Source organism: Pleurodeles waltl, chromosome 12, assembly GCF_031143425.1.
Source record: "Pleurodeles waltl isolate 20211129_DDA chromosome 12, aPleWal1.hap1.20221129, whole genome shotgun sequence".
Lineage (NCBI taxonomy): Eukaryota > Metazoa > Chordata > Amphibia > Caudata > Salamandridae > Pleurodeles > Pleurodeles waltl.
In genome coordinates, this window is record NC_090451.1 from 693,923,740 (window position 1) to 693,941,136 (window position 17,397).

The 17,397-nt window shown below is 43.5% G+C and overlaps 1 protein-coding gene across 3 annotated transcripts in view; it reads right to left on the reverse strand.

The window, feature by feature from the left end:
* The window catches only part of LOC138266857 (beta-1,3-galactosyltransferase 5-like), a 127,514-nt gene that overhangs the window by 6,779 nt on the left and 103,338 nt on the right, over positions 1 to 17,397 (reverse strand). For all 3 annotated transcript variants that reach the window (XM_069215558.1, XM_069215560.1, XM_069215559.1), the window contains exon 2: positions 10,402 to 10,986. In XM_069215558.1, the coding sequence (XP_069071659.1) occupies positions 10,402 to 10,966 (565 nt within the window). In that variant the 5' untranslated portion in view covers positions 10,967 to 10,986. The remainder of the gene's footprint in view (positions 1 to 10,401; positions 10,987 to 17,397) is intronic.

Genomic DNA, 17,397 nt, shown 5'->3' on the forward strand with positions numbered 1-17,397 from the left:
TCGTGCTAGATCAGGGACTGGAGGTCCCTGAACCGGTGCAGACTGGCTTATGCAAGGAGGGCACCAAATATGCCCTTCTAAGCATACCAGTGGCTTGGGGAGGCTACCCATCCCAAGCCATGAAACACCTATTTCCAGGGGAGAAGGGGTTACCCTCCTCCCCCGTACGAGATCCTTTGTTCAGCCTTCCTGGGCTTGAGCTGATTAAGCAGCAGGAGGGCAGAAACCTGTCTGATGGGTGGTAGCAGCTTGGCCTGCCCGGATAAAAAAATAAAAAAAATAGAAAGCTGGTAACGGGAATGATAGGGGTCCTCTGAGGAGCCCCCAGAGTGCGAGGAATCATGCAACCAATACTGGCAACAGTACAACGGTATTATATACTAGGGACTTACATGGCGGGGCCAGTGTGTCAACTGTGGAGTGTGGAACTATGAACAACTGAATTTAGGGAAAGAGAGCAGAGTCACTGGGGTCCTGGTTAGCAAGATTCCAGTGAACATAGTCAAAAGCACAGTCACTGAGATTAGGCAAAACGTGGGGGTAACCATGCCAAAAAGAGGGTACATTCCTTAAATCATCAGCTGAGCGGTCTATTAATACACTAGATATCAAGTGATACATCGCACTAAACAACTTGTGATCTGACCAACTGTTGGACTCAGATAAACACACTTGTAAAGGTGCTCCAGTCACAATGGTAACTGTCAATGAGTTTTAGCTGCAATCCAGTTCTGCCACTCAAAGGCTGACAAGACCCTCACAGAGCAACCTATAGTGCATTCAACTGGGGCAGTTTCCACCTCAACTACTTTGTTTGCGTAAGTACCTCTGGATGTTGGATGATGTTACGTATGTTGTGCTGCAATTCGGAAAAGTGTGCATATAATTCAGGCAGCATTACTGGCTGGAATCGGAATAGCGCAGTGAGGCAGCAATTGGACAGGTTTTACTACACCGCTTATTTCAATAAGGGGAGCCTCTTTCGGCTCTGTGTGTTTATGTACTTGTGCAGATTTTAATGTATGAAGTGTATAGATGTGTTTATATAATAATTTATCATATTGTATATGAATGTTATGCATATATTTTGTACCCACCTTCTGCTATTTGCACTAATACTATAAGATATACAAATACAGTAACTGCTTGCTATTCTGATTCAAGCATGTGAATCTATGAAAGTTCCAATATTGTAGAAGAAAATAAGTTACTTACCTGTATTGGTGTCTTTCATAGATTCACATGCGACCCACCCTCATCCCCGGAGTAGCTCCCCTTATAGTTTGGGATTATTTATTCCCATTTGTGCTTGAAAATCTGAGGGACCCAGTCTCTGTTAATAGTGTTCTAGCAGGTGCTGTCACCTGTCTGATTATAGTTAAAGTTTGCTCCTTTCTTAAAAAGGACATGGATAGGCTATTAAACTGACTTTTTGACAGTCATTATAGCCTATGATAATGGTATATATACTGCTTTATTAAGTTACCGCGAAGAATAATTAATGCATGTGAATCTATGAAATATACCAATACTGGAGAACTGCAGTTACAGGTAAGTAACTTATTTTCTTCTTTGGGATTCCTTGAATCTTGTTTAGGAAATTTTTTGATTTCTCAAATATGACGGTAATGCTGTCACATATTTGAAAAAAATCAAAATCTAGAGGTATTCTCCAGCAATGATCCTATTGAGCTTACAATAGGGTGACCGGGTAGATTTTTTAAAGTCTTTTTGTACTTTAGGGAGAAAGGAAATTATTGGTACAACTGGGCTTTCTAGTTTTAGGTACCTGTATTCTTCATAGTCAATTAAATCAAGATCACACCATGTTTGTAGTTTTTTCATGATATTCAAATCGTTATTTTCTTTATGGGATTCACTTTTAGTTTTGTGTAGTGTTGTTTAATTTTTAGTTGTTTTTCCACTTGTGCCATATATTTGGTAGTCTTGGATGACTATATTTCTGCCCTTATCAGAGACTTTAATTATTATTTTCTGCTCATTCCTTAGTTCTCCTTTGACTTTTCTTTCTCCGAAGGTTAGATTGTGGATCTTTTTCCTTTTTTTTTTAGTTCCTTTAGAAGTCAAGTGATTAATTTATTTTATCACTGCTTCCTGGAGCAGGTCAATCTTATTGCCCACGGGCATATGTGGGTTAAAGTGTGATTGTGATTTGCATCCATTATTTCCAGATTTCCAAGTTATTATACCAATGTCTTGGGAGAGTTGTGCATCTGTTTAACTCTGCTGGAGTTCCCCTCTTTCCAGTCCTTCCGATTCTTTTTCCAGTTCTACTAGTGCTTTTAAATCAGGTATATCTGCTATTGTCAATGTAGAATCCTTCATGTTGTCTTCGTTTTTTCTTTTTCGTTTCTTTGGGATGTATTAAGAAATATTTTTTCAGTTTCTGTCTCTGTGAGAATTTGTACAGGTCTGTTTGTAGGTTTGCTAGATCTAATTCAGCATCAGGGCAGAAAGATACGTTTTTACTCAACACTTTTATTTGATCTTTACTTACAGTCTTTGAGAAGAGGTTGATGATAAGGTACTCCTCACTCATCTGATTTTTCTTGTTCTTTACCTTTTATTTTTGCCTCCTGGTTTTGTTCTTATTTCTCTGTCTCTTGGATTTTCTTTTACTCAGTTTCCTCTCAGGGTGCCCCCTCGTCCCTCGTCTTGTGCACATTTTAATTAGTTGAATCTCCTCGGAAAAATCCAAGTTGTTGGTTGTAGGATCCTCATCTGCAGAGCTCACTTATGAGATTTCCACAGGCTCTAAGGTCTCTTTCTGCCCAAGTGCCATATCCATTGTTCCTTGTTTCTCACAGTATCATATTTCCTTGCAGAGATATATAGTTTCCGATTTGTATAGTTAATTCGATCTTGGTTTAATTTTCTACCGTTTCTTGATTCCACCTCTGCCTCATGCTTACTGATTTTCTTTTCCTTGTGTTCCCATGTCTCAATTCTACATCATTTTTGTCTTTTTCTAATTCACAAATCTTCCCAATTGCTTTTTCCAGTTTTCTTTCAGCATGCATAAAGAGAGTTCTCATTCATTTAAATTAGCATTTAGTTATTTCATGTTGCCACATTTTTGCACCGTCTTCATCAAGTTCATTCAGTGTAGGCTTTATCAAAAGCCTCCTGGTGTTCTTTTGTGTTCTATGTATTTTTTAAATGTGTCATTTCCCAGCATTTATTAACTTCAGATAGGTGTGCCCTCTCAAGTTATTTACCAACCTTATTAGGTGTCCTAAGTTTGTCTTCTACTTGTTTGCTGCATTGATTTCCTTCTAATTTGTTTTCATCATTCAAAAGATCACTTGAAGTCTGGGCTCTAGCTAAACATCTACGTGTGTGTGTGTGTGTATATATGTATGGTAACTATCAGAATCTTATGCATGTACCTTTGGATTTCTACGAATGTAAAAAATCACCCTGAACACATTGAGAATGAGTGAAAGTTTGTGTTATATATCCATGCAAGATGAAGCTCTGTTGCATCCCTACCTTCTGTTTGCACTTCGGTACAGGTTATACCACAAATGCATTGTGCTTGTCCTCTTTAGAGCTTAGGTTTAAAACGTTTTGTGCTTTGCATACTGGAGCTGGGGTCAATCAGTTCAGCGGAGCTTTCCTTCCAATCACTCACTGACTGAATCTTTACCTTTGATCCCGTACAATACTCCACTGCCTTTGAATCTATTTGTGCCACACAAACAGCACATACATTCCTATATTCTACCTCTTAGTGCACAAGAAAACCAAAACGGCTTCTCTCGTAGGGGATTTCCATGATAGTCATAAGCACTGAATAGTTCCGCGCGCCTGCGGGGACCCCGGAGCACTGTTGTGTAGTATATTCTTAAGTGCAATCATCAGCTCCTTGACAAAAAGGTCTGTGAAAAACACTTAAGAATAACAATGTGCAGCCTATGTGAACAGCTACACAGGCCAAATTGTTAGAAGAAAAAAAAAAAAAAAACAGTTGTAGTGTAAATTTCACGTTTAAACCTCTATTTATTCTATAAATACATAAATAAATACATTCTCATATTTTATTTACACCTCTCATGAGAATAAAACAATGTAGGGCAGTGTAGCCCATAGGCTGCCATTATACAGAATGAAAATAGAGCTGTGCCTTTAAGAAAGTAAAGTCTTCCTGTTTCCCATCATGCACAGCAAAAGGCAGTTGCCTCAGTTCTTTTTTCCGGCTCCTTTCTGACAGGACCCTGAAGCATTGAGCTCTACCTCACAAAATCCTTTTGTGACAGAAATTCATTTAAAATCTTTTGAATTTCATTTTCACTCGACGTTTTTAACATTGAGTGATAATTTTCTGCTTTTTTCTGTTAGATTCTGACAGAATTTTGAGGTTTTTCTACTTCAGAAATGCCTTCACTGTTTGACAAATGTCCTTCTTGTGGCAGAAAAAAGGCCAAAACAGATCCACATCGGGTCTGCATAATTTGCCTTCCATCCAGCCACAAACCGGAGTCGTGTGACATCTGCAAAACCTTCTCCAGAAGGACCCTTCGTGACAGGGAGAAGATCCGACTCCAGGCGAAAGAGGACAGGAGGAAAAGTGGTCATTCTACCACAGAGCGAGGAGAAGGTCAGTCTTCTACCAGGGCTCACACTGGTTCCTCTATAACTCCGACCAGACCGGCTCAAAAACGGCACAGGTCTCCGACGACGTCGAGGGCGTCGACGTCGAGGCAAGGAACGGCGCCAACATGCTCGCCGTCGAGGAGTGGTTCGCCGGCGAGAAAGAGACATCGCTCGCCGTCGACGACGATTTCGCCGTCGAGACGGCGTGGACTTTCGCCGTCGAGATCTGGGTCACCGTCGACACGGCGAGGACGTTCCACGTCGAGGAGATCTGAATCCGGTTCGCCGTCGAAACGGCGAGATCGATCAACGTCGAGGGGTGCTCGACGTCGTAGACGTTCACCGTCATCACGGCGACGTCGAGGGTCGTCGTCGAGAGATTCTCAACGGCGAGAAGAATCGACGGCGAAGGACACTCGCCGTCACCGTACTTCGACGTCGAGGAGTGTGTCGACGTCGAGACAATCAAAAAGACCTAGGAGGGTTTATACAACCTCAGAATCCTCGGCTTCAATCATCCTCCTTCCAGCGTCTCCACAACTCTCTCCTCGACAATCACCATTGCCACAGACGCCGGTAACACCTACGGCGCCTCTTCCGGCTCCGCCTGTAGAGTCTGTTTTGAGGACTCCAACGCGGTCTGTAAGACGTTCGGGACATTCCTCTAGACGCTCTTCTTCCTCTCGGCACCGTCATGACCCACAGAGATCTCAGCATTCACATCACAGGCGTTCTTCTTCGTCTACACGGGACTACTCTCCAACCCTATCGGACTCACCGTCCCCGAGAGTGTCCCCCATAGATGATGTGAATACGTTCCAGGAGGTCTTAGTACGAGGGGCAACCAAGCTGAACATCCCGCTGGCGGTACCTGCCCCATCGACGTCAGTGATCTTCGAGACCTTGCATCACAGGACATCTTCCAGACCTTTGCTTCCACTGGTTCCAGGTCTCCTTGAACCAGCAATGGATATTTTCCTTGCACCGGCCGCAACAAAGTCTGCTCCTTCCAGACTTATTAAAAAATATCGTCCACCAGAACAAGATCCTCTATTCTTGAGGTCGGACCCAGTTCCTGATTCGGTGGTCATAGTAGCGGCAAAGAAACTGCATTCAACCTCACCATCTTCTTCTTCACCTCCAGATAAAGAGAGCAGAAAGATAGATGCTGCAGGACGAAAAGTATGCTCTACTGCAGCCGTCACGATGAAGGCAGCCAGCGCTACTGCGTTATTAGGGCGGTACGATCGTGCCCTCTGGGACTCTTTAATACAGTTTGCGGAACATCTTCCTAAGGATAAAAGGGAAGATTTCCTGGAGGTCGTGGGTGAGGGATCCATGGTGTCTAACCAAATTATAAGTGCTGCAGCTGACTCTTCGGTGCTATCCGCACACAATTATGCACACGGGATAGCGCTCAGAAGGCATGCATGGTTGAGACTTACATCACTCAAACCTGAAGCGCAGCAGAGAATACAAAACCTGCCTTTCTCGGGCTCCACCTTGTTCGGTTCTCATGCCGATGACGAGATGGCTAGAATGAAAGCTGAACTAGATACCTTGAAAGCGGTAGGGATGGAAAGACCGAAAGAACAAAGAAAGGTTTTCCGGCCATATCAACGACGACTTTTCACCCACCGGTATCAGTCGCCACACTGGATGTCTTCGCGCCCCCAGCAACAGCAACAACAGCAGTATCAAAGGGGTTTCTCTACTCAGCGAAGGTCGACAAGGGGTCGTTCAACACCTCAAACTCAGGCAACTCGACAGGCTCCCACGTCTAAGCCCTGAATCTTTGCTTCCCCCTCCTCCGTTATCCACTCCGGTAGGGGGAAGTATCTCAAATCATCTGGACGAGTGGCTACGCATCACAACAGACGCCTGGGTATTGAATATTGTGAGACATGGTTACGCTCTCAGATTCACCAGTCCTCCACCATCTGTTCAACCCAAAACAGCCAACCGCCATCTCGAAGCTCTACAGTTAGAGGTCAATATCCTATTGCAAAAAAGAGCCATAGAACCCGTTCCCATCAGCCAGCAAGGGAAGGGGATTTATTCGAGATATTTCCTTGTACCGAAAAAAGACAAACAAGAGTTTCGTCCCATCTTAGATCTGAGGACAGCAAACAAATGGATTCGCAAAGAAAAATTCAGGATGTTAGCCTTACACCAAATTTATCCACATCTACGTCAGGGCGACTGGCTATGTGCGATAGATCTTTGCGACGCTTACTTTCACATCCCAGTAACCAAGAAACATCGAAAATTCCTAAGGTTCACTGTCGGAAAACGCCATTACTAATTTGCAGTTCTACCTTTCGGCCTAAAATCAGCGCCAAGAACTTTTTCCAAATGCATGGCGGTAGTAGCCGCCCACTTGAGGAAACAGCGAATATTCATCTACCCCTATCTAGACGATTGGCTCATAAAGGCCTCCAGTTGTCTCGAGACACAGCAACATTTCGAATGGACTCTACAACTGCTGCAAAAACTTGGTCTTCAAGTCAATCTCCTGAAATCTACAGCAACACCTGTTCAGAGGTTGCATTACTTAGGGGCCATTGTAGATACCAGGCTAGGAAAGGTGTTTCCTTCGGAGGAACGACGGTTATCGATTCTCCAGAAGTGCAAACAACTGCAGGAAAGACCTCAAGCCACTGCAAGAATAATAGCTTCTCTACTGGGCTCGATGGCGTCTTGTATCCATCTGGTTCCCAATGCTCGCCTCCATATGAGACCATTGCAGGAAAACCTGGAGGATCAGTGGTGTCAACTGAGGGACGATTGGGAGAACAAAGTCCTTCTTTCTCCTCACACCCTACAATCCCTCAAGTGGTGGTGTTTACCCAGCAATCTCTTGGTGGGGATTCCGTTCCAACAACGGCCCCCATCTCAAACCATCGTAACAGATGCGTCACTGATCGGATGGGGGGCGCACATGGAACATCTTCGAGTCCAAGGCGAGTGGTCACAGAGAGAGAGTCTCTATCACATCAACCTGCTGGAACTTCGCGCAGTCCACCTTGCGCTCAAAGCCTTCCTTCCCTCTCTGAGAACGGAAACTCTCCTTCTCCAGACAGACAACGTGGCCACTATGTACTACGTGAACAAACAAGGAGGCACCAGGTCCAGAATTTTATCCAGAGAGGCTCAGACAATCTGGCATTGGCTTCTAGCCAGGAACCTGTCACTAGTGGCAACTCACCTGCCCGGCATCCAGAATGTTCAAGCGGATGCCCTCAGTCGGGTAATGGACGAGAACCACGAATGGGTACTACACGACGACGTCGTTCATTCCATTTTCGCACTCTGGGGTACCCCCTCTACAGACCTATTCGCAACCCCAGAAAACAAAAAATGCCAAAACTTCGCCTCCAGATATTACCATCCAGGGACACTGGGGAATGCCCTGTGGATAAGCTGGTCAGGAGCATTTCTTTACGCCTTTCCACCGCTTCCCCTGATTCCGGCGGTCCTCCAGAAGCTGTCCAATGTTCAGACCAAAATGATCCTAATTGCTCCGGAGTGGCCACGCCAGTGGTGGTTCCCAGACCTTCTTCACCGGTCACTCAAACCACACATCAGGCTACCATATCGTCCGGACCTTCTCACGAAGTTCAGAGGGCAGATATCTCATCCCAACCCCTCATCGTTGAGTTTGGCAGCATGGCTCCTGAGCTAGTGCAATATGGACACTTGAACCTACCTCAGGATTGTATGGAAATTCTGAAGGAAGCAAAGCGCCCTTCCACACGATCAGCCTATGCAAGCAAGTGGAAGAGATTCTGCATTTGGTGTTTACACAACAACATTGACCCGGTTTCCTGTGGAGAACAATCTATCCTGCCATACTTGTTAAGTTTGGCAAAATCGGGCTTACAACTGTCGTCAATAAAAGTTCACTTGGCGGCTGTCACAGCATACAGAAAGAGTCCTTCACAAACTTCCTTTTTTCGGATTCCGATTATTAAGGATTTCCTAGAAGGTTTAAAGAAGGTTTTTCCCCCCATTAGAAAGCCTTCTCCTCCATGGGAACTGAACGTTGTCTTATCACGTCTGATGCTGCCGCCATTCGAGCCAATACATAAGGCATCGCTGCAACATCTCACATGGAAAGCTGCTTTTCTGGTGGCAATCACTTCAGCGCGTAGGGTCAGCGAAATCCAGGCCCTTTGCGCTCAGGAACCCTACACGGTTTTTCATTCTGCAAAAGTGGTAATGAGAACTCATCCAAAATTTTTACCTAAGGTAGTCTCCGACTTCCATGTGAACCAAACAATTTCATTACCGACTTTCTTTCAGAATCCAGCTACTCCTGCTGAGAGAACTCTGCACTCTCTGGATGTAAAGAGAGTCTTGAAATTTTACTTGGACAGGACAAAAAGCTTACGAAAATCACAACAGCTTTTTATTAACTATGGCCCAATCAGAACAGGTTTGGGTACATCTAAACAATCTTTATCCAGGTGGATTGTTTCATGTATAATGTTATGTTATCAGTTAGCAAACAAATCCCTTGGTGGTAGGCCAAAAGCCCACTCTACCAGAGGGAAAGCAGCTACTGTAGCCTTGATGAGAAATGTCCCTTTGGCAGAAATATGCAAGGCTGCCACTTGGAGGTCGGTCCATACCTTTACTAAGCATTACTGCCTTGATACAGACGCTAGGGCAGATGCTCAGGTTGGGCAGGCTTTGCTCAAGAATTTGTTTGCATGATTCATGTTTTTCTCAGTATTCTTATATCTACTCCACCGCGGTTATGGGGATGGGCTTGCTACTCTATTCAGTGCTTATGACTATACATGGAAATCCCCTACGAGAGAAGAAATGGTTTCTTACCTGTAACTCCAGTTCTCTCGTAGGGGTATTTCCATGATAGTCATAAGCAACCCTCCCTCCTCCCCGGTGGAGTTGACATAGAACATGAATATTATGGAGGTTGGTACTCCAACAAATGTTTTGTTTTTTCTTCATGTCAGGTTAATAGCCTCCAAAAAAGAACTGAGGCAACTGCCTTTTGCTGTGCATGATGGGAAACAGGAAGACTTTACTTTCTTAAAGGCACAGCTCTATTTTCATTCTGTATAATGGCAGCCTATGGGCTACACTGCCCTACATTGTTTTATTCTCATGAGAGGTGTAAATAAAATATGAGAATGTATTTATTTATGTATTTATAGAATAAATAGAGGTTTAAACGTGAAATTTACACTACAACTGTTTTTTTTTTTTTTTTCTTCTAACAATTTGGCCTGTGTAGCTGTTCACATAGGCTGCACATTGTTATTCTTAAGTGTTTTTCACAGACCTTTTTGTCAAGGAGCTGATGATTGCACTTAAGAATATACTACACAACAGTGCTCCGGGGTCCCCGCAGGCGCGCGGAACTATTCAGTGCTTATGACTATCATGGAAATACCCCTACGAGAGAACTGGAGTTACAGGTAAGAAACCATTTCTTCTCTCCCATTTCACCTGCTGGTGCTGTCCTATAAGATGTAAGGGAAGAGTGCTCTAGATGTCATATGTTCAAGAGGAAGTGTTAGTGAGCATGAGAACATATTCACTATCTGATATTAGACCCAACTTCCCAGTGTTGTGTTCATAATTCTGAGAGTTGTCATTTGTGGCATTTGATTATACCCCTAATATCTTTCTTCTACGTTTATGGTGACGTTTCTCCTGTGAAGATCAATCACATGCTAATGTATTCCTGGTCTTTAGACTTCTGTGTAGAATTATATCTCAAGGGTAGGGGAATAACAGATATCTGTGTGTTACCTTTAAATATAAAATCCACCTCCTTACAGTGGTGATGCAGCCATTCCAGGAAGCAGCGTTCCTTCAGTGACAGGTTGTGGTGGCTTTCTGTGAAGTCCCACAACAGGATGTCATGGAACGCCTTTACCTCTTCTTTTACTAGCATCATGCGCCCATGACTTGGGTCTGCGGCCATCAAGAACAGAGGCCTGACTTGGTATCCCAAAGCATTGCTGTCCGCTGCCCAAGTCTGACGGAGGGCTGCTCTCCTGTCACTTGATGCAGGGTGGGACTTCAGGGCCAGCAGTAGCAGTTGTTTCCCACCAAGAAAGTGGCAATATCCAGGCTTGTTGACTAGCAGGGTGCAGTTGTATCGCTGCAGGTGTGGGAACTCCACCTCGTGCTGGGTGAGGTTGAGGTGGTAGGTGAACATGTCATCCTTCAGCGTAATGGAGCGTCGTTGAGGTCCGGAACTGAAGCCTTTATGGTGGACATCATGCAGACTGCTTAACATGAGGACCCAGAGGACAGATACTGTGATAACAAAGGGACTAGCAAACAGCAACCTCCTCGCCCATATCTTCATGTTCTTCAAATTCTTTTCACCTGTTGACATGACAAACACAAAAAGTTATATTTCAAGAGCATATTACACATTTTTCATTTGGTAACAAAATTCTGTTGCTGATGCTTGAGCTAACATCTTTAAACACTAAACCTACTAGGTTCGTTGTTTTCTGGGTTTCAGATCAAATTAAACCAGTGTCAATGTGACTAATAACCCTAGACCCAGTCAACAAAGTTGCACTTTAATAAACAGCATGTTGTCAAACAAATTCTGGCAGTAAAAAGAATAGGAGCAAATTTTTCGAGAATTTTCATACTCCTCAAGAAAAAACCTAATCCAGACTTTTTGTTTAAAGAAAAAAGGATGTTTAATTTATTCAGACATGGTGCCAAATTATGACATCTACTGCAGTCAAATCTTAGAAGTTCCATTTGTTGCAGAACATTATATGCAGGATTTAGTTCTGATATAATACTGTGAGAAATGATTTGATACTGCATTCACTTATGAGTGGGGAAAATAGAAGGTCCAGTAACAAAATCAGGTGTTTTTATGAAAGGCCAGTAGAGCTTGGTCAGAGTTGACAGCATGTATCATGTAGGTGGAGGAGAGTGTGAGGACCTCAGTGGTCCACAGAAGTTAGACCTGGGAGGAAAAAAAAGCAGGGCAAGGAAAAGGAGAGGACTGAAAGGTTTGAGCAGTAGACAGATTAGTGGTCACTGGCTGGAGCGGAGGAGGCAGAATGGTGGAGGAGGTAAATATAAATGCTGAAGTGAATCTAAATAATTATTTTTAGGAGTTTGCAGAACTGGTAAAGTGCTAAGTTCTTGTTTCTCCAGACCGGATAGCAATATTGATTGTCCTGGACACCTGCTATTAGCCCATTCCAACCAAGTCCTGCTCTGAAACTTGAGCTGCTGCTGCTCCTGGAAAAGCTCCTGAACTATATCACCAGCATCCAAACCACCACAACACACATGTCCCTTATTTCTCTGTCACCGTCTTCCCTGTGCTCTTCTACATAATATCAAAATATGGGCTACAGTCACTGCCCACTATTCTCACATACTTGGGTCTGCAAAAACGACCTGCCCACCAACCACCTGAACCCAGGTTCAGGGGATTGGAAAATGCTTGTTATCCCGCACATGTACTTGGCATAGAGTGTTGGTAAAAGGGAATATGTGGGAGCCTCCATTTAAAAAAAGAGAATGCAAGTAGTGATTAGTTGAAAAACAAAGTTGATTAATGTGAAGCAACCAGGAGTGGTCCGCTTGCATTATATTGTTTGTGGATCATCCTGTTGCGTTTGTCATATATTTCAGAATAGTAAATGATTTATGAACCATACTCATACATAGGACCAATGGCACATATTATGAATGTGTAATAAACGTATTAGTAAGTGGATCTAAATTCAGAAAATTAAAGACAAATACAATAGGGCATTGATAACACTAACATATAATAACAGTTGGAGAAACGGCAGAGAAATGTAAAAGATACAAATATGCAATAATTACAAACCAGTTAACTTATTCTGATCTTAACCAACCACAAAAGGGTTCAGCGAGAAGTAAATTCAAACAAATGAGTTGGGAGAGGGGAAGACAAACAGTTGGAAAGACTAAAAGTCTGCACATCACCCAACATCTGGGTTCCTGATGTTGTCAACACTCACTGTAGGTACATAGCTCATAACAAACATTCAGTACTCAACAGAATGAAGCAATAAATAACCCCTTCAAAAAACAAAAATATATGATCTACTGCACTCAACTTGACTTGAATCTTTATTGACTGAAAATGGCCTTCTATGGCTGGATTACATGTTAGGAGGTGTTTAATTTCATCTAGTCCATTATAATACAGTAAGAGCTTAGGAAACTTCTGTTTCTTGAACTTCAGTGCAGCAGCAGTGCCTGACCATGTGTTGCAGGAGATGACAGAGAAGAAGCAACAGCTTCTCTGAGGCAACTGTGGATTTATGTAGTGGGTTTTGGTCTTGGGATGCTGGTGGGTGAATCACTATCTATTCGACTGTGTTTGTGTGATTTAACTTCACAATAGGCCTGATGGTGGACATAAGTGAGAAAATATGTCCACCAGTGACATGATAGTGGCCATACTTTGACCACGTTTAATATTATGGGAACCTTCTCTGTCATGATTGTGGCTATCATTGGCATAATATCAGTGTCCCAGAAGTATTGGGGTTTTCCTTTAAATTATGATGCCTTTCATTTGTAACATGGTGGTCATCCCACGCAGGATGTGGACTTACTAGGGCTCTCTGTGGTCTTCTGGTGCCATCCTTTGCACATCACTGCTATTTCTGACATACTGTGGCCATCCCCTGTATGATGGTAACCATCCGTTGCAATATGGAAGTCATTTCCGGCATAACTGGCAAGAAGATGGCCATCGCTGACATAATGAGTAATGACCATCGCTTCTTGCATTTCATCGCCTTCCTTAAAATTACAGTGGCAATACCTGGCATATTGGAGTCTACCCGGGGATATGTACTTTGGCATGTGAACTAATCTTGGTCAGTGTGGAACAATAATAGGTTTGAGTGCCTGAGAAAAATGTTAAGTTGCTATAAAGAGAACAAATGAATACTTGAAGATGAAAAGCTGGTAGGTGAGGACACAAATAGTGTCCTTTCTGAAAATGATTAACTAATACTTTTTGGTTTGTTTCCTCAAAAGGAAGAGCTGGCAGATAGGGGCAAAGATGGTATTTTCAGAAAATGAGAAGAAAATTTTTGCTGAAAGTTAGTGTATTCGTTAAGGTGATAAACTAGCATTTAACAAGTATGACCTACGTTGCTAAGGTTTCTATGTGCAAAAAATATAACTTTTTTTTTTTAAATAACATTTCAACTTTAATGTAGATTTCTGAAGGCAACCATGTTTTATTTATAGGAAAAAATCCTGGAAAATGGGCTTTGCTGGGGAAAAGACCCACCTAAAAATAATTCCAGTATTATCTTTTTATTACAAAGCTGTTATAGCAGACTGTGTGGTTTCTCCCTCGTGTAAGGTTGCAGAAATTGTTTCCATCTATGAAAAAGCCAACCCCCAGCTCCCTCAAGTCCCATCACCACGTGTGAGTCATCACAAAATAAGGAGAAGGATCCTCAACCTTTTGCAGATATGGTTACATTACAACAAAGTCCTTCCAGTAGCACACATTTATTTTTGTGAAGAGATAGATGCCCTAGATAAATGCCCAGGTTATTTATCATCACACGTTAATAGGCCATCCTGAAGAAGGGCCACCTGTTCTTGGGTTCTGTTGATTGTAAAGTGGGTGGAGCACCTCACGGAAATCTCTGACAGGCGGAAGTAAACTCAAGGATGGTCCAATTGTTCAGAGCTTTGCAGAATGGTGATCATGCTTGAGACAAAGAAGGAACTTGTGAGCTCACTGATTACTGTTCTAAAGAGGCCTCGTCAGATGGGATGGGCTGTATGTGCATATACTTTACTCAATATCCTCCTTAATAATTTACCCATTCAGTACTATGTTGGATTTTAGGCCTGACCTCCCTAGACTGGTCATCATTGGATTACTGTCTTGTCATTTGTAAAATGTGCAAACTTTTTGGTTTGTTTCAAGCTTGCCGTCCATACATTAATGATTTCTTTGTTTATTTACAACTTTAAAAATGTACTCCTTTGTCTAAAAATCAAGTTTAAGGTCACAGGTCCTAAACACTAACTTACTTAGGAACAGTGGGGGCCATTCTGACCCCGGCCGGCGGCGGAAGCCGCCGGCCTGGCTGGAACCTCCAGAATACCGCTGCGTGGTCAAAAGACCGCCGCGGTTATTCTGAGTTTCCCGCTGGGCGGGCGGGCGACCGCCAGAAGGCCGCCCGCCCGCCCAGCGGGAAACCCCTTCCCACGAGGAAGCCGGCTCCGAATGGAGCCGGCGGAGTGGGAAGGGTGCAACGGGTGCAGTTGCACCCGTCGCGATTTTCAGTGTCTGCTATGCAGACACTGAAAATCTTAGTGGGGCCCTGTTAGGGGGCCCCTGCAGTGCCCATGCCATTGGCATGGGCACTGCAGGGGCCTCCAGGGACCCCACGACACCCGTTACCGCCAGCCAGGTTCTGGCGGTCAAAACCGCCAGAACCAGGCTGGCGGTAAGGGGGTCGGAATCCCCATGGCGGCGCTGCCTGCAGCGCCGCCATGGAGGATTCCCCAGGGCAGCGGGAAACCGGCGGTACACCGCCGGTTTTCCGTTTCTGACCGCGGCTGTACCGCCGCGGTCAGAATGCCCATGGGAGCACCGCCAGCCTGTTGGCGGTGCTCCCGCGGTCGTTGGCCCTGGCGGTAGTCTACCGTCAGGGTCAGAATGACTCCCAGTGTTTTCTAAAGAACTACAATTCACCTGGTGTTCACATAGGAGCGCTGGACAACAAATTTAAATAAGCATTTTCAATGCAACAGGTCTCGCATTTGTTCGAGTTAGAGCTATTAGCGTTGTGAAGCAAAAATAAAAAAACACCGCGAAATCGCGCTATGTAAAATTCAGCGCGATCGCGCTGCGTGGAGAATAAACAGATAAAGGAGTCCGGACTCCAGGCAGAAAACATCGAGCCTCGTATGTTTTTGGCACTTTACCTGTGCTGTGTAGGTGGCCTGAACACTGGAAAAGGCATGACGTATGCATGCCTTTCACAAATGAAAGCAAGCAGATTTTAAAAGTCAAGCTCACAAACCAATGTAAGTGACTGACGTGGCATGGGTGTGGTTTCAAGCCCAAAGAGGGATTACAGAATGGACGGAGCACTTTGTGCTCGCCCATAATAAACTGAACTGTGTATTTGAGCTCTATGATGTGGGTGAGTGTGTATAAGTAGTCTTATCATTTACCATTTATTTAATTGTTGTCAGCCTATCCGGCCATAACAATAACACACAATAAATACCAATCCATCATATTCGATAAAAATCACATTAAATAAAACGTCTCCATAAAAGAAAAAAACTGTACTTGAATTTTTGATTTAACATGTGCCAAAATGTATCCAATTTGCCCTGCATTATCATAAAACTTGGTCTATAACCATAATTTACATAAAACTCTTAACTTATTCTAGAAAAGCTTTATAAATCTAAAATTTGAATATCTTATTCTGGCACTGATCATTTGGGTCCTTACGGTGCTTACCAACAGTTTAATAGTAACCCAGGACCTGGCCCCGTTTTACAACAACCTGCACCGGTTTCCCAAGCTAATAATAGCTATGGGACGACACAAGCAATTATACTTGTGCCAGCTGTGGGTGCATTGACAGACGTAACTTCCATGCTTCCAGTATGTAAGTTGAGACCTTTGTCACAATATGTTTCTCGTCTGATCGCATACATAACATTCCGCCTCTTTGCACTTCCTAACTCTGTGTGATCTAAAAAGTGGACGTAAATACAATTTACGGAGTTTGAGCGTAAAGTGACATAATAGAAGAAAGTGGGATAGTGTTTCTTGGCCACCATGAAGACATGGACAACATTCTATTCTACCCGGAGGGACGGGTTGCCATCTATTGGTCACCGCCATCACTGGTAGTGTGCCCATACGGAACTTAAAATAGAGAGCCCTTTTTTCTTCCAGATAAATACTGTCTATGTAAATTGCTGGTTTAAGCTCTTGATTAAACAAAATGTAACGCTTAAATAGAGGGCTAAGTGTCTCACACATGCTCTGAGTCTTTTGGTCCCAGTATGCCTTTTTTATGACAGATAAACTAGGCCTTCTGATTTTTCCTGGATGGAGCCAGATGTCTTCCTGGCCGATAGCAGCCAGGGTGGTTGAGATGTGTTTGAACCAGGGCAATTTCCAATGGCTTTGTAGCTTCATGATGTCCATAAGTACATCTCTATATGGTTTGAGTTCCTCTTTTGCCCAAATACGGATCCAGTATCTTATTGGAGCCAGTGCAATGTAGTCCTCCACCTTTCTCATTTGTAGATCAATTCTTATTGCATTCATTGGTGTGGCTTGGCCTAAACAAAGTAATCGGCGTAAAAATGTATTCTCGGTTACTTGTATTGATGGAGTCTTTCTAAATCCCCAGAGCTCTGCGCTATAAAGTGCTGCGGCCCTTGCTTTTGTTTTATATGCAAGCAGTGCAGAACTCACAGAATGGTTGCCTGTAGCTTTTGCGAATCTGAGTACCGCTCCAGCTTGTTGGACCAAAGAGATGTTACTTTTATAAATTTGTGGTTTCCATGTCAGTTTTTCATCCAGTCTGCAGCCCAGGTAGTCATAAGTAGCCACTCGGGCCAAAGGCTTGTTGTTTGCCCTAAAAGTCGATTGCATCATCTGTTTTTGGTTAAGAATCATAAACTTTGTTTTTTCCCTCATTGATTACCATGCTCCTTGAGGTGCAAAATGATTCAAACCCCCTAAGTAGCCGATGCATTGCTATCTCC